The 23817-nt window shown below is 46.4% G+C and overlaps 1 protein-coding gene across 1 annotated transcript in view; it reads right to left on the bottom strand.

The window, feature by feature from the left end:
• Positions 1–23817, bottom strand: part of LOC126485074 (uncharacterized) — a 172908-nt gene that overhangs the window by 118577 nt on the left and 30514 nt on the right. The window contains exon 2 of the mRNA XM_050108677.1: positions 9914–10162. Within this exon, the coding sequence (XP_049964634.1) occupies positions 9914–10162 (249 nt within the window). The remainder of the gene's footprint in view (positions 1–9913; positions 10163–23817) is intronic.

Raw genomic sequence — 23817 nt, 5'->3', positions numbered from 1 at the left:
CAGCTGATCTGAGAAGTTTTGGTGTTAATTAAAATCATGTGTTCAATACTCAGTAACCACGCTGGTACCGAAACGGAAGATAACAGAGAGAAGACCGAAATAATGAATTCGGTCTTCCGATATCGTTTCATCGCGGAAAGTCGTAGTATGATCCCTTCTTTGAATCATTGTACGAAGATTGAAATGGCAGATATCGAGATGAGAGATCACGGAACAGAAAAACAACTAAGACTTCAGATGAGGTACCTGTCAGATTCTACAGAGATTATGCGAAAGAACTCCCCCCCCCCCCCCCCCCCCCTTGTAGGAGCAGTGAGAAGAAGCGCAGGTTGTTCCCCGTTTTCAAGAAGGTTCTTAGAAAAAATTCACATTTTTGCAGGACTATATCGTTAACTCCAGTCTGTTGTAGAGCTATGGAACATGTTTTATGCTCAAGAATTGGAGAACGAAAATCTCCTCTATAAAACTCAGCACTGATTACAAAAACAGAGATCCTGCGAAATTCGGCTCGCTCTGTTGCTCTACGAGATTCACGTCACTGTAGATAACGGCGCCCAGGTTGATGCCGTAGTGCTCAACTTCAGGAAGGCATTCGGCACCGTCCCTCACTGCCGTTTCGTGAAAAAAGAAAAGAAAAAACAAGTTTGTCAACTGGATTCAAGATTTCGCTGCAGATAGGACTGAACACAAATGCAATTTCCGGCGTACCCCAAGGGAGTGTGATGGGACAGTTGTTGTTTACAGTGTATGTAAACGATCTGGTACAAAGTGTCTTGCCCGCATCTCGTGGTCGTGCGGTAGCGTTCTCGCTTCCCACGCCCGGGTTCCCGGGTTCGATTCCCGGCGGGGTCAGGGATTTTCTCTGCCTCGTGATGGCTGGGTGTTGTGTGCTGTCCTTAGGTTAGTTAGGTTTAAGTAGTTCTAAGTTCTAGGGGACTGATGACCATAGATGTTAAGTCCCATAGTGCTCAGAGCCATTTGAACCATTTGAACCAACAAAGTGTCGGAAGCTCTTTTAAGACTGTTCGCAGATGATGCGAATGTTTCTAAGAAAGTAGCAACGCCAGAAGATAGTAACAATTTGCAGAACGACCTGCAGATAATTGATGAATGGTTTAGGCTCTGGCAGTTGACCCTGAACGTAAATAAATGTAACATATTGCGCATACGGAGGAAAAGAAATCCACTACTGTACAGCTACACTATTGATGACAAACAGCTGGAGACAGCGTCTGCCGTAAAACACTTAGGCTAAACTATCCAGAGCTACCTTAAGAGGAATGACCACACAAAAAGAAATAGTAGGAAAAGCAGATGCCAGACTGAGATTCATAGGAAGAATCTTAAGAAAATGTAAACCATCCACCAAAGAAGTGGCGATTGTTCGACCAATTCTTGAGTACTGTTCATCAGCCTGGGGCCCTGACCGGGTAGGACTGATATAAGAGATAGAGAAGATCCAACGAAGAGCGGCGCGTATCGTCGCGGAATCGTTTAGTCGGCACGAGAGCGTTACGGAGATGCTCAACAAACTCTATTGGCAGACACTACGAGAGAAAGTATCCGGGAAGAGCCGGAGAACATATTATTTCCTCCCGCATACATCTCGCGACAAGATCACGACGAGAAAATTTTAGAAATTTGGACTAATACAGAGGCTTATCCACAATCATTCTTCCCACGTGCCATTCGCGAGTGGAACAGTGAAAAGGGGATGAGTTAGTGGTACCGGAAGTACCCTCTGCCGTGGCTTGCGGAGTGTTGACGTAGATGTAGACAAGATGTCACTCTTCCGTGTACTATGAAACGATTCAAGAGAGGAATAAAAAGTGGTAGAAATATAAAGACACATAGTCTCTTCATTTCCAGAGATAATCCCACTCTACGGAGTCCGCCGTTTTCGCGGCAGGCAAATTTCTTGTAATTTTGTTTCCGGATGCCCTTCCTTTCGCGAGAATGGTCAATAAACCGGCGGGAGGAAATTCATATACGTCATTTTGTTGTACATCTTGTAAACATCGTTGTCTGCGTAATCGCATTTTAACTGTTCATGTATTCTACTTTACTTACGCAGGCGGAGATTGGGGACCAGCCCAGCATTTGTCTAATCGAGCACGGGAACCGAGCGTGTTGGAGCAGTGGATAGCACACTGGACTCGCATTCGGGAGAACGATGGTTCAATCCCGCGTCCGGCCATCCAGATTTAGGTTTTCCGTGATTTCCCTAAATCCCTCCAGACAAACTCCGAGATGGTTCCTTTGAAAGGGCACGACCGACTTCCTTCCCTAATCCGATGACCTCGCTGTTTGGTCTCTTCCCCCAAACAACCCAACGAGGCACACTCAGTCTGACCAGCGTTCGATAGTGCGCTACGTGGATTCGTTCCGAGCCTGGTTCACCAACCCCGTCTTGAAAGTCGGAGCGCTGCGCCTTACTCTATAGAAGTCAATCTCCAGGTCATGTAACGAAAGGAAATGTACTGTATCATGAAGGAAATACATATAATTGACACCAAATACACTAATGGAAGCAAAAATTGAAAATACAGACTATTTATAGTCACAAAACTGGTTGTCTTGAAGCAGCTGCGACTTTCAGTAAGAACTTCTATACGCCCTGAAAGAGTAAATCTCCCTTGTCTGTCTCAGAAATTACCCGACATAGTTATTCAGTGCATTATTAACTTCGTTGAACCACTGTCGTCGCAGGAACACGTTCGGCTCATTCGTCTGTCCGCTACGACATTTGTTACAGCAGCCAAAAGAATTGGCGGTGACAGATATTTCTCGTAGTATTTTATTTTCATTAAAGCAACATCTGAAACTTTTCAAAGGTAGCCGACTTATTACAGTCCAGCTGCCTGTGGTATCAGCGTTTGCAAGTCAAGACAAATGGAAACAAGTGTCGACCGCATTTCCTAAATAGGAAATCGGGCAAAATGGCTGATTGGAGAAACCAGTTCGGTGCGGTTTTATTAGGCGTTCTTGCTCCGTTTTCTTGCAGCCTCTCGAGTCGCCTTATTAAGCGAGTGGTAATACGTCGTCCACCGGTAACCCTGTCTCGCCGCAGTTGTCTGGCATTGCCAGGAGCCGTTTCAGCTGTTTAGGCTACTCGAGCAAGCCGAAGTGTGATTAGTTCCAAGTAAGCGACTCGTAGCAAGAGTGAAGGTCGGCGCTTGGTCTAGCTCTTGGCACTTAAACAGTACTTGACACCAAGCCTGTATGCTTGATTGCAGCGTTATTTCACCTCCATTGTTACGGCATCCTATTCTTTACTCAGCTTATACACGGTCCAGTCACACTAATGTGAGCACCACCTATGTTAACGTCAACGTGCAATAACCGCTCAAAGACAGAAGGCTGCAGCAGTAACTGAGGTGGGGTACAGAAAGCGTGACGGGCAGACGCGGCAAACACTCCAGTAGTTGTAGTAACGCTGAAACGGAGCGATTTATCTAACTTCAAAAAGGGCATGATCATTAGCTTTCTGGCCAGGGGTGGAAAGATATCCGAGACAGCTAAGTTTGTAAAAAATCCACGTGCTGCAGCGGTTAAGGTATACCCCGCATGGCAAATTTGCGCTATCCAAAACCAGCGCCGGGACAACTGTGGTGCGAACCGCGCGACCAAAAGGTTCAGATGGCTCTGAGCACTATGGGACTTAACATCTGAGGTCATCAGTCCCCTAGAACTTAGAACTACGTAAACCTAACTAACCTAAGGACATCACACAACGCCCAGCCATCACGAGGCAGAGAAAATCCCTGACCCCGCCGGGAATCGAACCCGGGAACCCGGGCGCGGGAAGCGAGAACGCTACCGCACGACCACGAGCTGAACCGCGCGACCGCTACGGTCGCAGGCTCGAATCCTGCCTCAGGCATGGGTGTGTGTGATGTCCTTAGGTTAGTTAGGTTTAAGTAGTTCTAAGTTCTAGGGGACTGATGACCTCAGATGCCAAGTCCCATAGCGGTCAGAGCCATTTGAACGACTGTGGTGTACCACGGGTCATGGATTACAGGGGTGAAAGAGGGCTGAGAAAATGTGTACGAGCGAAGAGACGTGCAGCTGTTGAGCAACTGACCGCCCACATGAACCAAGAGGCCACCAAGAGTGCCACGTCAGCGAACGCTGCTGCGTATCGGCCTTGGCAGCAGGCGCCTGCTTCACGCACCACTGCTTACTGCTGTTCATCGCCGACGAAGGCTGGAGTTCACGTGCCACTGCCACAACAGTAGTTCCACTGAGTGGCGATAGGCGGCCTGTAAACGCCTGAAACCAAACACCCTGCAACAATCGTCGGATTGTTTCAGGCCGGAGGGGGGAGCTTTACGGTCTGGGGACTGTGTTTGCGGAATTCTCTGGGTGATCTCGTCATTCTGGGAATCATAATGGATTAACAGAAGTATGCATCTAGCCTCGGGGACCATGTGTAGTGTGGTTTTCCTTGGCACAATGGCACCTACCAGCAGGCCAATGCAACGTGTCGCACAGCACGCAGTATACGTGCGCGGTTCTAAGAGCACCACGATGAGTTTACCGTACTTCCCTGTCCACCAAACACCCCGCATTAAAACCCAACCGAGAAACGGTAGGACCACCTCGATCGGGTTGTACGTATCACGGATCCTCTGAAATTTAGCACAGCCGGATATGGAACTGAGTTGGCCACGGTTCCACATCGCCTGTTGGTACTCTCCAGGAGCTCAATGACTCTGCTCCTGCACGTCTCGCAGTGTCCGCGCAGCAAAAGTGATTATTCAGGCTTTTGGCAGGCGGTGACATTAATGTGACTGGGTAGTTTATAATCAATCGTGAATCCCTCGAACAAAAACCGTGTACAGTAGCTGGAAGAAAGCACAGGTCACACCCGTTTACAAGAAGCGTAGTACAAGTGATCCACAAAACTATCGCCCAGTACCCTTGACATCCATTTTTTGTAAAATCTTTGAACATACTCTGAGCTGAAACGTGACGAGGTGTCTCCTCCGTGTATGGGCTCACTCGTAGGTGAAGCAGACAGCAGGCGTTGCTTTATTGGTAGAATAAGCGGAAATGAAATTAGTATACAGAGGAAATTGCTTACAAATCTGTCGTGCGACCAACCCTAGAGTAATGCTCAAGTGTGTGGGACCCGTAACAAATAGGACTGACAGGGGATACTGAACGAATACAAAGGGGGCAACACGAGTGGTCACAGGTTTGTTTGATCCATGTGTAACAGAGATGCTGAAGAAACTAAGCTGGCCACTCTTGAAGATATCCCGAGAAAGCCGTCTCACAAAGTTGCAAGAACGGGCTTAAATGATGACCGTAGGCATATACTACAACCCCGTAGGTATCGTTCCCTTGGGAATTTGGGGGACGGGGGAAATGAATCACAGTACGCACGGTGGCACTTAAACAATCATTGCCTTCGCTGAGCAAGTCCTAGAAGAGTTTCTGTCCATCCTCCTGGAGGCTCCAGAAAAGTCTCCAGGACGATAAACTCGCTGTCAGTTCGCCATTTGTCCACGATGCCCTGCCATATTGGACGATCGACGTTCGGCTGAACACACAGGAACAGTCTTCACTCTGCCAACTAAAATGATTCTCTTTATAATGTTGCCATTTATGATATACCATAGTCATCACATTTTAATAACTCGATTCGAAGTTAAATGTATTCAAAGTTAAATTCAAATTATATTAAATGAGAAAGCGATGAGGTAAAGACATTTAGATTTGACACGACGTGCTTTATCGTGTCAAATGGACCGATATATTGAACATGTGACTAAAAAAAATAGTCTGTGCTTGCAGTGCAGGAATTAATATAATTTTTTTTAAGTCTTTTACAAGACGACGGACGCATAAGGCCAACGCGTAATAGTTTATAAGCCAAAACTTAAGAATTTAAGCACTCGAATGGGAATATCTACCCACCGTTTTTTCTCACTATTTGATATCCGAGCGAGAAAGTAGATCCGCATCGAATAATAGGAAATTAAAGAATATTCAGACATTTCAATTTACACATATGGTGTCTTTTGGGTTTCCAGTCCATAGAGATATTTTCTGTTTTTGAACATAGCCCTCTCTTTTCGCGCTACGCAGGATACCCCGTTCTGCATTAAAAACTACCGTTACCACTGGCCGTATGTAGAAATACTCAGATAGTCAAGAGTTAGGTATTCGCCAAGAACCGTGCGCAGATTATCGTAGCACAATATTAGCTGTCAGAAATAACATCGGTTATTGGTATTCCTCGCAGTACGTAATAAAGTACACACAGTGGAAACATTGTTACACAGCCCTCATTTTCGCCATTCTGAGTAGTTAGAGGAGCTGTAACTCATTGTCACTTTTCCAGAGATATGTGGAGTCATTTCTCCGGTACTTCCCACAGCTTGTGAAGAATGCGCGGCTCAGCTTTCTCACAGGTATTCGAGGCCAGTAAAATACTTCGAAATCTTTAATGTGCTCTTCCAGCTATTTATAGACATTTCTAACAGTGTAGGCAGATGCTTAATCCTGTTGAAAGACCCCCATCATCCGCTGGATGAACAGTCCCAGCAGGTGAAAGTGATCTCTGACGATTAATTCATGACTATATGGATTGCTTTCCTGGTAGATTATTATGAGAGGAAGTTCAAATGTTTCACCCCTAACCGAACGTCATTGGTATCTACATCTACGTGGTTACTCTGCAATTCACGCTTAAGTGCCTGGCAGAGGGTTCATGATTACTCTGCAGTGGCTGGCAGAGGGTCAACAAACACCTTCAAGCCATTTTTCTAACTTTCCAGACATGAAGAGCGCGCGGGAGAAACGAACACTTAAATCTTTCCGCGCGGGCTGTGATTTCTCTTATTTTATGACGATCATCATATCTCCCTATGTAGGTGGGCGTCAACAAAAGATTTTTACACTCTGAGCAGGAAGTTGGTGCCTGAAATTTCATGAGAAGATTCTGCCGCAACGAAAATCGCCTTTGTTTAAATGACCGCCACCCCAATTCGCGTTATCATATCCCCATTATTTCGTGATAATACGAAACGAGCTCCCGTTCTTTGAACTTTTCCGATGTCCTCTGTCAATCCTATCTGATGCGGATACCGCACAGCACAGCAGTGTTCCAGAACGGGGATGGCAGCCGTAGCGTAGGCAATCTCTTTACCATACCTGTTGCATTTTCATAGTTTTCTGCCAATAAACCGCAGTCTTTGGTTCCTTCCTCATAATATTATGTATAAGATCATTCATATCAAATCTTCGATAAAGTATGATATATAACCCTGTACATCATTTACAATGTTCCGTATGCTATTCAGCACCTTGTAAACTTGCGCCGAATACGAATTTTGAGCAGAGATGCTTGAATTTGTTGCCTGTAAATGTCCAACAACGCTTTTATGTCAGTCATTTTAGAAGCTGGTCTTTCTAATAGGAATAAACATATTACTGGAGAGAATACTCACGTTGAACAAACATGATTCTTCGGCATAAAATAGCTTCGTAATTTAAAGATTTTGGCGAGCACTAATATTCAAGCTCCCGATCGAGAAGTACTGTTGCACTCTAGGTAATATGAATTTAAGCGTCTTCAGCTTACATTCGGTTACCTTATGTAAGTAGCAGTAACGAAGTTGTTAGAGACTGTTGAACGTGGCAAAGGCACTGAAACAGCACATGAATGAAATACTTTATCGCATAGTCGAACACAGTCTATTATGAGACACATTTTTAAATACTCGAAACTTTGCAGAACTTTACATATGATGAGCACCATAAGTATCCTTAACCAACACGTTGCTATACTGAAATATTTGGCTTAGTTCACATCTGCTGCAGAACAAGTATCCTCTTCCAGTTATTCTGTTGGCAGCGTTCGTCTGGATGACGTCTGGTTGCCGTAACGATGTCTCTCCATTCTCCTCTCCCCGAAAAACGCAGCCATCTCCGATAAGAGCTCCAGTAGCTCAGTTTTCATCGGATGTCTCTTTCGTCGCTGATGGATTCACGAGAATCAAGGGTTGTCGTGTCCCTGCTACATCTACTGCACAACTCTAACAGTGTGCCCTATACACTGCGCGCACTTTCTACGTGTATTCTGTATGAGAAGAAAGCGGACGTTACGTTATATGTCACGAATTAATATGGGAAGATTTTTGTGCAAACGATTGTTGCATACTGTCCAAAACTGTGCAACTCTTTATGGCGAGATGAAAGAAGAAATGCTTGAAATGAGACATGGCTCAAAAAGGAGTTTCTTGCGGGATCTGCAGTACGAAATGTCTGTCCTATCCACCAGCTTTGTCACCCTCAGATGTCCACATATTCTAGATCCGGAAAGCGTATTCTGTACTGGAGACGTTACGGCGGTCGTAGATGGGTGAGTTTTCGATTCTCAAGAATTGCACTTCAGAGATTGGAGTGTGCTGCAGAAACTTTGCCCAGAATAGGGACTACGTCGCTACCATACTGACACTCCAATATTTCCATGTCTGTGGGGGATATTGATTAAAATTTTATCCTTAAGAGAGCTTATTTTCAGTAGAAAAATAGCCATTCCTACAGATAGAGAACGGTGTAAGTATGCTGGACGTGTCTAAAGTTAGGGGAAGTTTTCAGGTGGACATCGAAACACAGGCTGCGCAGATGGTGCTTATCGCCACAGATAGTACTTTGGTAAAGATCGAAAAATTGGCACGAGGGACAAGAAAACATCATGCCGACAGATCGCACGGACAATTCAGTTGGTTGTCTCTCGAGTTGCCATGTGTTGCTTACTGCTGACACCATTGCACATACAACAGAAAATGGCACGGTGTAGATCCAGCGTCAAATGGGACATTCAACAGCATTCCGTTTTTCTTAGGAAGCAGCGATTTCTTCTCAAGAAGTATCGATGCTGGATACTTATGCAACTCCTGAAAGCCGGCCGTTGTGGCTGAGTGGTTCTGGGCGCTTCAGTCTGGAACCGCGCGACCGCTACGGTCGCAGGTTCGAATCCTGCCTGGGGCATGGATGTGTGTGATGTCCTTAGGTTAGTTACGTTTAAGTAGTGCAAAGTTCTAGGGGACTGATGACCTCAGATGGTAAGTCCCATAGTGCTCAGAGCCATTTCAGACATTTTTCAACTCCTGAAATATTGTGGGAAACTGTTGGATATGACATCGGGACTATTTGACAATAGTTGAGGGGAGGCTGATTAATGGGCAGTATGTGGCAAGAACGGTAAATTCTGCCGTGATAACCATAAGATTATGGAAGAGGCTACGTTGGAGTTCACACCACAAGCAGCTTGAGGACCTTGCGGATTCTTGACAGGCCTGGCCCGTGCCCTCATTTGTCACCCTTAGACCGTGTCAGACATGCGGTGGGAAGACTATGTTTTCATATCAGACTCCAGCCAGCTATATTCAAAACATGCGATAAGGTATTCCTCATGCTGCTGGCTTCCATGCCACAATGGATACAAGAGTGTGTTCGTGCCCGTGGTGGTCACATGGTCACACCTCGTATTGATGTTGGTGGTGAACGTCATTTCTGTATGGAATGAAGCTTTAATAACTGAACGAAAATGTCCGCAAAGTTTTATAAATACCGGATTAGAGCTTGCTGGCGTAATAGTTTCCATCACTGGAAGTGGATTTCAAGTGGATTTCACCTAAAACACGTGTGTGCACTCGCCTTGCCTGCTCCTCACGCTAGTAGCCTACTTGTGACGCCTGCAGCTGTGGCTACGCCTCGCGCATTGTGCTGTGCCGTATCTGTGGCGCCCAGAAGATCCGCCGGCCGCTACGTCAGTGGCCGGGCACGGCGCGTCGCCGCTCGCGGAAAACAAATTTTCCGGCAGAGGTGAGGCGGTGGTTGCGGTAATCGCCGCCGTCATTACGTGTGCCGTGGCGCCTGGCGCGTTACCGCCCACCTTAATGACGCGAAGAAGCCGCCTCGGGCGGCGGCGGCGGCGGCGTCGGTCGAAATAAGAAACGGCGCGCGGACTCGGAGGCGGCGATGCAGCCCCGTGGCGGAGCCTGCTGCTGCGTCACCCCCGTTAATTGCCCCGTCTGAGGCGTGCGCTACCAGAGGCCGGAGGACGGCGCAGCTCCGTGTCTGAGGCGTCAGGCTCCTCTCCTTACGCTTTGCATACAATAGCAGTAAGGTACTTAACCTTCCCCTAATGGAAAGTAATCCATTTTTCATGACTCGATGGGCCTGTCACCGTAATGTGCAGCTATAGATGAACGTTTGCTTTTCGTTTTATTTTTCGGTAAGATTTGGCGGATTATTGGACTCGTCTCAGCTCGGTCTTCAGTATCTACATTTCTTTGGGTAAAAAATCGTTTTCCTTTAAGAAAACATTCACTGCCTAACAGAAAAGTGAAGCACCCAAAAGGGGAAGAGAAACCGAAATGAAACTTCACGGGCGGAGAAGAAACGTCGTGTTATTTCAGTAACTGCAACATTGAGACAAATTAAGGAAGAACTTCGCAGTACGAGCCCACTCATCAGTATGACGATACACCCGCTCTGGCGTGGTCTCTTGCTCTGATTCGGTTGGGAAATGTGTTACAAATCCGTTAAATTCCGCCTGAGGCAAGGTGCGGCAAAACTGTTGCAAGAGGTCCTCAGCATCCTGGTAGTCGTACTGGAAAGTGCTGACGCTGGTCCCACACATGTCGTACCGGGCACCAGTCTGGGGATCTTGCTGGCCGTGGGAATATCCCAACGTCTCGCAGACTGTTCATAAAGACACCTGACGTGCCTGAACGAGCATTGTCCTGCTGAAAAGAGGCAACGCAATATTGTCAAAAAAGAGGAAACACTTGAGACCACAGTCCGTGACGTACCTTTGTGCCATCAGAGTTGTCTCAGCCACTACCAGCCGTGACCTCAATCATACTCGATGGCCCCCCACGCCATGACAACAGACGTAACACTGCTGTTCTCAAAAACGTTGGTACAATGCCATATTGAAGGGCCTGTGTTGTTCAGGACGATGCAAATTCCCTTCGGATACGCATATCTGTCCGAAGGGAGTTCGCGTCGTCCTGAACAACACTGCAGTATCGTATTTGTTCGCCGAGACCGGGCAAGCTATTTTCAATTAAAATTTCTCCCTGTACGGGAATAAACATAATGAATGTAGGAATACAGGCTGTAGGCAGATTGTAGACACGCGGTTGACCACGTGTGGGAATTTGGGTCTGGTCGAGAGACGTGCTCGGATAGCCTAATGGTAGGGCGACTCCACGCGGAAAGCGGGAAATCAGGGTGGAAGAATGGGACTTCTCTGCAGGTCGTCGCCATACTTGCTGGCGCTCGTCATTCGGGACAGTACAGTCCAGTAGCACGATTCATCGCTGAACACAATGCGACGCCATTTATCGACAGTCCGTGATTCCCGGCCACGGCACTACTGCAAAGGCACTCACTCGTTTGTGTCGTGGTGTGAACGGCGGTCTGCGCGTGGCGTGGTAGTTCCCCAGTTGTGGTGTCCAGACGAGTACGCGTGTCCTCACGTTGCTATGCAGTCCAACATGGAGCCATTGTCACATCCGAATGCCCCACAAATGTCAATATTGCGCGGTTCGACCAGCTGGCCCAATGGAGACACACCGTGAGGTCTGTGGCAGCTGCTGATAACTCTGTCTCACACGAGTACGTGGCATCTGCGTGTCCATCACAGCGACGGCTCACCATCTGAAGCTCTTCGCGTGCCTACCATACTGATGCACTCTGGTGGCTGTTCCACTTGTCACACAGAATTCAATCTCAAGTCATTTCCATGCCCTCCAGTGGTGTGTACGTGTACGATGTCAAACTGACATCCGGCCATGTCTTCACTTTTCTTTTTTGTCAGGCGGTGTAAAATACAGATCTTTTACAAACAATACCTGGAAATGGCCATGGACTCACTCATAAAAATTCGACAGACGGTGAACAGAGTGTCAGTCGATGAATTTTGACTGGCAGTGGTTTGCTGCCTCCTGCTGTCATGAAGTCGTGGTATGGTGTGTGGCTGTGGATACAAACTGTACCAGTGTACAGATATGAAGCACTCGGGTTTTCAGGCGAGTGAATTCGTCCAAAGGGCGCGATGCTTCGATGAATGTCATTCCCATCAACATAAGAGATATTTCTTGTTCCTTTCGTAAACATTTGCAGCCCTCTGCCTCTAAGAGGGCTCAGAATTGTAGCGCGTACCATGGCTGTGTGTAACGTAAATATGCCGGTGCAAGAGAAACGGCGTGCTGTAACCGAGTTCCCAGTTGGAAGGGTTCGTCCACACGTGGGGAGGACCGTCTCCTCCTGCGTGGGAATGCCAGGCCACACACGACCGTTGGCCACAGCTGCAGTAACCCGACGCCTTCGGTTCACTGTCATCGATGATCCTCCACACAGTCCCTACTTAACACCATCCCATTTTCACCTGTTTCCAAAACTTAAAGAACATATTCCAGGACTTCACTTTGATGTGGATGAAAAGGTGCGGACAGAGATGATGTTTTGGCTTGGTCAACAAAATCAAACATTCTAAACTGACAGTATCAACAAACTAGTTTCTCGTTGGGAAAAATATGTGCGTCGCCAGGGTGATTATGTCGAGAAATAAATATCCAGACACAAAGAATAAAGATGTAGAACTGTAAAAAAGTTTTATTTAAACAGCTTTGAGAGTTTTCACATAAAAAATTCGGAGGCATCACTTTTCAGCACTCCGTCTTAATAATGTAAAAAAAAGGCTTAATTGTTAGTTACAAGATGTTTGCACTTTACAGACCTGGTAGAAGTATCCAATGATGATGATACTCATGCACCGAAACATCTCTGGGTATTAAACAGAATGGGCGGATCTTGAGGCTCATTTTAAGGCACGAAGTAATTATTTGATGTCGCTTGAATTGTGCGAATATTCTGTTTAAAAGTCACTGGAAGTACTTCTACAGTCAAAGCAAATAGTTTTGGAATGTGTGTATTGTAGCGCAGATTCACTCATTTGCAATATGCTTAGTCGTTGAGTATTTTCACATGGTTGTTCAGAGAGTGCAGCACTGTCGATGCTTACTTGTTGAATCGTTAACATTTCGAGCGAAAACATCCTAGCTTATGTTGTTGTTGTTGTGGTCTTTAGACTGAAGTTTGGTTTGATTCAGCTCTCAATGCCGATCCGTACAAGCCTCTACATCTCTGACTAACACCTGCAGCCTAGATCCACTTAAGCCTGTTTACTGTACCCAAGTCTTGGTCTCCCGCTACAATTCTAGCTCCCAACACTTTCCTCTGCAACCAAACTGACAATTACTTGGTGCCTCAGTATGTGTCCTGCCTATTGATCCCCTCTTTTAGTCAATTCTTTTTGTCCCCAATTCGATTCGGCACGTCTTCATTAGTCACTCGATTTACCCATCCAATGTTCATCGTTCTTCTGTACTACGATATTTAGAAAGCTTCGTAACCTCCCCCCTTACTAATCGGTTTTATACGCTTGACTGAAGACAGATCCAGTGATCGAGCAGGCCAAGGCAACATGTCGACACCCTGTAGAGCATGTTGTGTTGGAATGTGGGCGAGCGTTATCCATTTGGATAACATCCCTCAGAACGCTGTTCATGAATAGCAGTACAACAGGTGGAATCACCAGACTGACGTACAAATTCGCAGTGATGGTGCGAGGGGCGTGTACTAGCACGGAGGCAGGTTAGCTGCAGGTCCAGCAGTGGTCTCCTAAGCAACACGTGGACATCACAGGCACCGAGGCAGAACCAGCCTTCATCAGGAAACAGACCTCCACCCTGCCCTCCAATGAGCTGTCGCCTGACATACCGAAGTCGCAAACGGCAGTGATTTGGGATCAGTGGAAATTCACGCTACAGGGCTTCTAGTTCGGAGGTGTCCTTCAAGTAACAGTTCACTGTGGTGCCAGCTGCTGCTGCAGATGCAGTACGATGCGCCAGAGCCACACGCCGAACACGAACGTCTTCCGTCTAGGAAGTGCACATGGGACTCTGACGTCCAGTCTTCTTGCGACCGTGCATTCTCGTGACCACCAGTGCCAGCAGTCATGTACAGTGGCCATATGCCTGCCAAGTACTTCTGCAGTATCGCAGAAGGAACATCCAGCTTCGCCCAGCCCTGTCACACGACCTCTTTCAAACGCAGTGAGATGCCGATAATGGCATCTTTATCCCCTTAAAGGCCTTAATAACATCAACCTACCACGTCCATTCTGAAACATAACTAACGCTCACGACCGTTACAGCATGTATTTAAAGCAAACCTGACATGCGTCCTCATACTGGCGCTAATAGCGCCATTCTTATGCGACTAGCGTGTACACATCACCTTTCAAATGTACACACACACACACACACACACACACACACACACACACACACACACACACACACACACACACAAAAAAAAAAAAAAAGTTTGCATTACCTCGGTTCCGAGAGTTCCGGAACCTGTACAGAAGCTGGCCGGTGTGACCGAGCGGGTCTCGGCGCTACAGTCTGGAACCGCGCCACCGCTACGGTCGCAGGTTCGAATCCTACCTCGGGCATGGATGTGTGTGATGTCCTTAGGTTAGTTAGGTTTAAGTAGTTCTAAGTTCTGGGGGACTGATGACCTCAGATGTTAAGTCCCATAGTGCTCAGAGCCATTTGAACCATTTGTCCCTCTCCTCAACGGCGATTCGGCGTAAATCCCTCAGCATGGTTAGTGGGCCACGTCGTCCATAAACAGCCCTTTTCAATCCATCCCAGGCATTTTCGATAGGTATATGAAGACAGTAACTGTTCTCGAAAGAACAGAATACTGTTGATGACCGTGCAGCTTTTCCCTGAAATAAATGATGACTAACTGAAACCTTCAGCTGCCGACAGGTGTTGTTGATATACCTCGATGTGGACAGCTGATGGATAGAGCGTCTACCATGTAAGCAGGAGATCCCGGGTTCGATTCCCGGTCGGGGCACACATTTTCAGCTGTCCACATCGAGGTATATCAACAACACCTGTCGGCAGCTGAGGGTTTCAGTTGGTCATCATTTATTTTCGATAGGGTTCATGTCTGGAGAACATGCTGGCCACTAAAAATGGTTCAAATGGCTCTGAGCACTATGGGACTCAACATCTATGGTCATCAGTCCCCTACAACTTAGAAGTACTTAAACCTAACTAACCTGAGGACATCACACAACACCCAGTCATCTCGAGGCAGAGAAAATCCCTGACCCCGCCGGGAATCGAACCCGGGAACCCGGGCGTGGGAAGCGAGAACGCTACCGCACGACCACGAGCTGCGGACTGCTGGCCACTCTAGTCGATCGATGTCGTTATCCTGAAGGAAGTCATTCACAAGATGTGCATGATGGGGGCGCGAATTGTCGTCTATGAAGACGAATGCCTCGCCAATATGCTGCCCATATGGTTGCACTATCTGTCGGAGGATGGCATTCATTCACGTAGTATCGTACAGCCATTACGGCACCTTCCATGACCACCAGCCACGTACTTCGCCCCCACATAATGCCACCCCAAAACAGCAGGGAACCTCGACCTTGCTGCACTCGCTGTACAATGTGTCTAAGGCTCTCAGCCTTTCCGGGTTTCCTCCAAACACGTTTCCGACGGTTGTGTGGTTGAAGACATGTGCGACACTCACAGTGAAGACAACGTATTGCAAATTCTGAGCGGACCATTTTGCATGTTGTGGGGCCCAACTGTAATGCGCTGCATGGTGTCGTGGTTGTAAAGATGGACCTCGCCATGGACGTCGGGAGTGAAGTTTTTCACATCATGCAGCTTATTGCGCACTGTTTGAGTCGTAACACGACGTCCTGTGGCTGCACGAAAAGCATTATTCAACATGGTGGCGTTGCTGTCAGGGTTCCTCCGAGCCATAATCCGTAGGTAGCGGTCATCCACTGCAGTAGTAGCCCTTGAGCGGCCTTACTGAAGCACGGCATTGACAGTTCCTGTCTCTCTGTATCTCCTCCATGTCCGAACAACTTCGCTTTGGTTCACTCCGGGACGCCTGGACACTTCCCTTGTTGAGAGCCCTTCCTGGCACAAAGTAACAATGCGGACGCGATGAAACCGCGGTATTGACCGTCTAGGCATGGTTAAACTACAGACAACTCGAGGCGTGTACCTCCTTCCTGGTGGAATGACTGGAACTGATCGGCTATCGGATCCCTTCCGTCTAACAGGCGCTGCTCATGCACGGTTGTTTACATTTTTGGGTGGGTTTAGTGACACTATGAACAGTCAAAGGGACTGTGCCTGTGATACAATATTCACAGTCAACGTAAATCTTCAGGAGTTCTGGGAACCGGGGTGACGCAAAAATGTTTTGATGTGTGTGGAAACACGCCTACCAACGTTCGTTTATGTTTCCCAAGTCCGTCTCGGTGTTGCGGTTTTTGTTTCGTTAGTGTAATTTATACAGCTTACAGTACATGTCACATTTATAATTGCCCCTCAGCATCTAAAGATTTACAAAATAAAATAAGTAGGCCTTATTTACAATAAACATAATGGGCAAAAATTTTATATAGCACATCTGTATTACAGTGTCACAGCACATATTCTCTTCTTGTGTGTACTTCTCATCGTCCACATCCGTACTCCATATAAGGCTACAATCCATACAAGTACTTTCTTAAAAAGACTTCCCGGCGCTTCCCAACTACACACGACGTCCTTAACTAGTCTTAAGAGTGGCGTCTGCTAGTTGGGGGCAGTGCACGGCCTCTCTGAGGGTAGTGAAGCAGCGGCGACGTGCTCTCCCCAAAGACGCCGTGCGCCGTCTCGCGCACACGCAGAGGCGCGCTATTAATTGGGCCCGACCGCTGGCGAGGCGAGGCGAGGCGAGCCCAGATACCGCAGCGGCCGTTAATGCACCGGCGCGCCGGGCCGCCAGCTCGCTGCTCACTTCACGGCGGCTAATGGCCGCCGCAGGAGGCGCCATTAGGGAACCTCCGTCACTGCGACGTCTAGCAGGTGCCGCGCTACGTGAAGAACTCGCCTTCACACACGTACGACGCTGATAAAAATGAATACTCGGTTTTCGTATGTTGGTACGTCTTTCGCGTAGATTTCTTCAGAACAGATTGACACAGCTTTTTAAATTAGTCGTAGTGTGCAGGACTTTACTCAAATGGGTTTTTTACGGAACTACGTGTTGACATAAGAAAAAAATGGTTCGAATGGCTCTGAGCACTATGGGACTTCTGAGGCCATCAGTCCCCTAGAACTTAGAACTACTTAAACCTAACTAACCTAAGGACATCACACACATCCATGCCCGAGGCAGGATTCGAACCTGCGACCGTCTCGCGGTTCCAGACTGCAGCGCCTAGAACCGCACGGCCACTTCGGCCGGCTGTCGACATAAAATTTCTTGCGATGGACAGACAGTGTCTTCATCTACTCGTGTACCTTAGCGCGTTTCGCGACAGGTTTCGGGTCAGACTCAGACAAAATCCGCGCGTCCATCGGTACGGTACATCATCCAGCCAGACAGTGGTTTTTAGACGGTCTTCCGCGTTCATTTAGGCAAATACTGGACAAGTGCACAGTTTACGCGTCGGAAAGCGCGATACACGCAGTTAAAGTATGATCACACAGAACAAAGTTTACGTAATTCGAAGGTAGATGACGCACAGGGCTTTCATCTCTCAGGTCATCTGCCGCCGTGGCATCGGGAAGGACATCCGCACACAAAATTTAACTTAAAGAAATTTGCCAAATCGTGATGGACTCTGTACGACGCGATAAACGCCAGGAAAGATAGTTTATCTCCGATGGAAATTCGTCCAACGTTGTCGAAGGTCTATAAGGAGTCTGCTCTTCCGAGTTCCGGTAGTAAAGGAACTGATGACTGGATTTAAGTACAACCGTATTCTTCTTCAATAACATCCATGTACAGGTCATCGAAATGCTGCAGTCACATACGAAAACATTGAACAAGTGCAGATTATGGCAGTGGAAAAAAAGGTTTCTTGTCCAGTCCTCTGAAGGTCCAAGGGACTTGTACCAGCTACCGTGTCATCGTCTCCCTCGCTTCGTCATGCTGATGGCGTGTGGAGGGCCATCTGGTCAGCACACTGCTCTCCCGGCCGTTTTGCATAGTTTACAGATAGTGGAGCCACCACTATTCCGGCAAGTAGCTTCTCAATTGGCATCAGGACGTTGAGTACACCCTGTACCACCCTTCCAACAAGGAAAACCCTTCACAGTGTGAGGAATCGAACCCGGGTCCGTCGCATGGCAACCATCTACGTTGAGCGCTCAGCTACGGAGGCGGACAGAGTACTTAAATCTACATCTTCAAACATACACCGCGAGCCAACGTATGGTGCGTTCCGGAGGTTACCCAATGCCACTGCTAGTCATTTCCTTTCCTTTTTTATTCGCAAATAGGGCGAGCGAAAAACGACTGTCTATACGCCTCCGCATGAGCTGTAATTTCGTGTATCCTCGTTCTCCTTATGTGAAATGTACGTTGGCGGCAGTGGAATAGTTTGGCAGTCAGCCTCAAATGCCGGTTCTCTAAATTTTCTTAATAGTGCTCCTCGAAAAGGACGTCGCCTTCCGTCCACTGATTTCCATGTGAGTTCCCGAAGCATCTCCGTAATACTTGCGCGTTGTTCGAACCTGTCGGTAACAAATCTGTCAGCCCCCTTCTGAATTGCTTCGATGTCTTCCTTTAATCCAAGCTTGTGCGGATCCCAAACACTCGAAGAGTACTGAACAGTGGATCGCACTAGTGTTCTACACGCGGTATCATTTACAGATGAGCCACACTTTCCTAAAATACTCCCAATAAACCGAAGTAGACCATTCACGTCCCTTCTACTGTACAACACATGACGGTCGGCAGTTAAACGTGGATTAAATATCTGACGCCACTCTCATATCAAATGAAATGTACAGTCTTCTTGGTTACAAGTACTGAATTCAAGAATATATTTGAAGAGGCTTGAATTGCTGAAGAAAAAAATCATTTTTCATCATGATAAGGCGCCTCTCCCCAAAGACTATTTGTCATGGGAAAAATGAGGAATTTAAAACATGCATTGTTGGATCAGTCACTCCGTTGGTCATATTTATTTAGCATACTCTCCTCTATGCCTACATTTAAGAGATTTGTGAGTGAAAAAGTTGTCAGTCAACGTGAAGGTTGTTGTAGCTACACAGAGGAATTAAGTAGACTGCCGACAATAACTCTTCAGTCATGGAATATACTCAATGGAAAAACTTTTAACTTATGTTTTTGTTGCAAAAAGCCATCTTTCATTGTCACTCTAAGACATTTTTACGCTCTCGGAGGTATAAAAGGAACTGACAGACTGGTGTACGCACCCTCACACAAATTTCATTGACAAAGACAGCTATTCGCTCAAGTATTAGAAAGCGCTATACTTACAACTTAGACGACCAGGCGTGTGTAAGGAGACAGCGGGAAGAAAAGTTTCTAAGACATCTAAATTTGAGAAATATTAGTTCGTCTGCGGTGAATGGAACTAATGAAACATCGTGAACAATCGCCACAGAAACAACGCTACATGACATGACGCATGTGAACATCGGTGCTTGAAGCCCAGCCGAAGTGCAACAGTGCAAAACCTTACTTTTCGACAAACCGATGAGTTGCCTTCGTTATAAAGAACTTCATTACCTTCTGGTTACTCAACATACCACCCTTACTTATTTTCTCTGTCCATATTGAGAGAGGAATGACAAGTTTCTCCACCTATGATCAAACACAAATTGAATCTCCAGTATTCACAATGAGTCTCTAGCAAGAGCGCAGGATGCAAGTCATTTCTATTGCACAGAAGTTGCTATTAGCAGTAACAGGTATAAAAGAATATCATACCCATTAGCAACTCAAACTAAATGGAAAACGATGTACTCATTTTCTTCACAGTCGCTTACAGCTTTCATAAAGAACATTCGCAGCACTCTGCGTTACGGATTTTTAACAAGTTTCATGCATTTATAACTGTTCGTCTTAACAAGTGCAGAATGAATTCTTAAGCTTATAGTGCCCAAGTCATAAAAACCCGAAAGTAGTGTCGTACCTAAATAAATTTGTGTCTTATTGTTTCAGGCGAGTGGCTGAAGTAGTCTTTCGATATTTATATGCGAAAATGTCAACAACGACGGACAGATTCCACGATATAAGTCAACGACTATCGCCTAGCGCACTAACCAATCGTGCTATGGTATTTCAGTGGTTTTTTGTACTCATTCGCCATTTTCACTGCCAAACAATGGGAAAACAATTTTCAACAGAAACCAAACGGCGCTGCTTTCACGATTCAATGAGAATTGACATACCTGATAGTTTTCTATACCTATAATGCAAAGATCAATGTTTTACATTAACAAAGACCTCTAGTCATATGCAACCCTGCCTGAATGTATAATGAGCAGAAGCTGTGTCAGGAGTAACTAAGTGAAAAAGAGTAAAAAATGTTTGGAGAATATTTCACGCAAAGCGTCTAAGAGGATGTGCTACATAACCTAGTAACGGTTAAGTTGCCCATGAAACAGTGTCTCAGTATCATGGGCCAAACGGTTTTGTGATTTCTTTTAACCTATTTCTAGTATGTGTGATTAGAGTCGCCTCAAACGGTTTTCAGTTTCTACAACAGAAGCTGCAAAGTCGGACTATCGCAGCCATCCATAAGCAGGTTATGTTGGGGAATTAATCTAGATCCGGAATAGATGAATTATTACTCCAGTGTGTCTATAGAAATCATAACAAATTAAGATGAGAGCTGAGAAAAATATAGAAGGTAACCACCAACTGAACTCTTTCCATGTATCAAATTATTGTTTATTGTATTATTGTTATTTTTGGTATTCTCGGACTCACTCATGAACTTCGTGATAAAACTTGGGGCATATATTACGAGAATCCTCAATTTGTGTGCGCTATAATTGTGTTCGTTTTGGCCTTCTTGGTGCTGTAGGCTGTCTTCTTTATTAGCGTGAGTAAACTTACAAATACAGCCATAATCAGTTCAAATGGCTCTGAGAACTATGGGACTTAACATCTATGGTCATCAGTCCCCTAGAACTTAGAACTAATTAAACCTAACGACAGCACACAACACCCAGCCATCACGAGGCAGAGAAAATCCCTGACCCCGCCGGGAATCGAACCCGGGAACCCGAGCGTGGGAAGCGAGAACGCTACCGCACGACCACGAGATGCGGGCGCCATAATCAGTATCGGGGCTTAGGAGTATGATACCTTTCGCATGTACATCGTTCTTTCGAACCGGGTATTTTCTCTCGTGTGATCTTGGGTGTAGATTGTAGATAACCAGCACAGACTCTTAGCAAACCCGATTCCTTTCTTCGTTTGTTATTCACGATCACCCCTGCCCAGAAGCCGATTTTTCCTTCAGGATTATAGCGTACAGTTCATTTTTCTCATATGTCAATTCAGAACTTAACTAATCGCTCTCAGTAGGAGTGGAAACGCAAGAGCATAGCAATAACAAGCGTTTTTGTGTGTAAGAGCGCACGGTAAGAAATAATTCGGAGGGAGGAAATTCAGAGCGTAAGTTAACTGACTGTTCTAACAGTGCGCTAGAGAGAAGGAAGTGCTATGGATTCGCTTTGACGTTCCTCCGTACCTATATCGAAATTATTTCAGCAAAATAGATTTAACAATATTTTCTGCTAAATAGCTCAGGTTTTCAGCGTAGTTGCATTTCACTGCAGCGGTCGCAGCGACGTCTTGCGAGTGCTCGCAAGCAAAACAACGAACGGCAGAATCTGGCCCAGCCAAGAGCCAACCACAAGTAGTTCCCACTGATGGAGTTGGTGCTCACGTAGCTGCCCTTATCGGGCCCTCAACTTCTCCCTCAACTGATACACAAGTCCGCCCGCCAGTTTACCCTGTCGTGGAGTAGGCTGTGTATGCTGAGCGCTTCCGAGACGCTCTTGTAGCCATTACACGAACATGTAACCAAACACACACTGATTCTCCCCATCTTTTCCATTTATCCTGCATCTTACGGGTCCCAGATTAACAATCAATACTCTGTCGAACTGTGTGTTCTGTACGCTACCACTCTTGTGAATGTCTTATAATTCTTTAAGATTCGATCACTGAACCTCAGTATGTACTGTATACATAATCGTCCCATCTCACGTAGCCCCGGACCCACCATCATTTGCAGGACACGTTAGACTTTTCTATGCATTGCGGTCTTACGTTATACACACCGGTGTTTCTTCTGCATTTCCAAAATCATCTGCTAACCTTTAGTAGGTTCTCTTTCCTTCTGTAGTGCAATGCGGCAAATAATTTCCTCGGTCACCCACCATCCATCCACCTGGCTAAATGTATCGTTCACCTCCATTTCACTTTCGTTGCAGCCACAAATAAGTCTTGCATTCCAGCCTGTTCTCTGATACTTCTTTCTTCTTCTCGTCGTTTCTACTACGGGACCTCTCCAAGCTCGCTGAGCAAATATGCATTTTTTGAACGGTTTTTGCACCAGCGGATCACGTTTCGTTACTAAAAGTCAAAACTAACAAAACACTGTAGCAAATTTTTCTGTTTAGATACGTAGCATGGTTTGGAAAACTTTATTTTGATCGCCAAAATCACTCAAATTCTTAACCTTCTGTGAACTTCTTTTTCTCTCTTTCCAATCGCACTCTTCAACTACCCTGATTACAAAAACTCATCAACTAGTTCTACCACTCCATTCTTAATTTTTACTGTTTTCTTTTCGATATGTTGATTAAGCATTATTTAATTCTTGTTATAGTTGCTTTTCTGATCTTCTTTCAAACTCGCGCTTTCTTTTCCATTAGTCGTTGCAGTTTATCTGCACTAGTATCATTAGCAAAACGGAGATTGTTCATGTTCCCTAACACACACATCAAAAAAAGGTTTGCGTCACCCCGGTTACCAGCACTGCTGAAGATAGACGTTGATTGTGGATTGACGTTGACTGTGGATAGCCGCGCGAGATTAGCCGAGCGGTCAGGGGCGCTGCAGTCATGGACTGTGCGGCTGGTCCCGGCGGAGGTTCGAGTCCTCCCTCGGGCAAGGGTGTGTGTGGTTGTCCTTAGGATAATTTAGGTTAAGTAGTGTGTAAGCTTAGGGACTGATGACCTTAGCAGTTAAGTCCCATAAGATTTCACACACATTTTTTTGACTGTGGATATTGTATCATAGGCACAGTCCCTTTGACTGTTCGGAGATGTCACTAAAACCGCCCAAAGATGTAAACAACCATGCATGAGCAGTGCCTATTAGACGGAGGGGGTCCGACAGCCGATCAGTTCCAGTCATTCCACCAGGAAGGAAGTACACGGCTCGTGTAGTCTGTAGTTCAACCATGCCTGGACGGTCAATACCGCGGTTCGATCTCGTCCGCATTGTTGCTTTGTGCCATGAAAGGCTCTCAACAAGGGAAGTATCCAGGTGTCTCGCAGTGAAACAAAGCGACGTTGTACGGACATGGAGGAGATATAGAGAGACAGGAACTGTCGATGGCGTGCTTTGCTAAGGCCGCCCAAGGGCTACTTCTGCAGTGGACGACAGCTACCTACAGATTATGGCTCGGAGGAACCCTGACAGCAACGCCACTATATTGAATAATGCTTTTTGTGCAGCCACAGGACGTCGTGTTACGACTCAAACTCTGCGCAATCTTTGCAACCACGACACCATGCAACGCGGTACAGATGGGCCCAACAACATGCGAATGGACCGCTCAGGATTGGCATCACATTCTCTTCACCAATGAGTGTCGAATATGCCTTCAACCAGAAAGTCGTCAGA

Source organism: Schistocerca serialis, chromosome 6 (assembly GCF_023864345.2).
Source record: "Schistocerca serialis cubense isolate TAMUIC-IGC-003099 chromosome 6, iqSchSeri2.2, whole genome shotgun sequence".
NCBI classification, from domain to species: domain Eukaryota; kingdom Metazoa; phylum Arthropoda; class Insecta; order Orthoptera; family Acrididae; genus Schistocerca; species Schistocerca serialis.
This window is presented reverse-complemented; position numbering and strand designations above follow the sequence as displayed.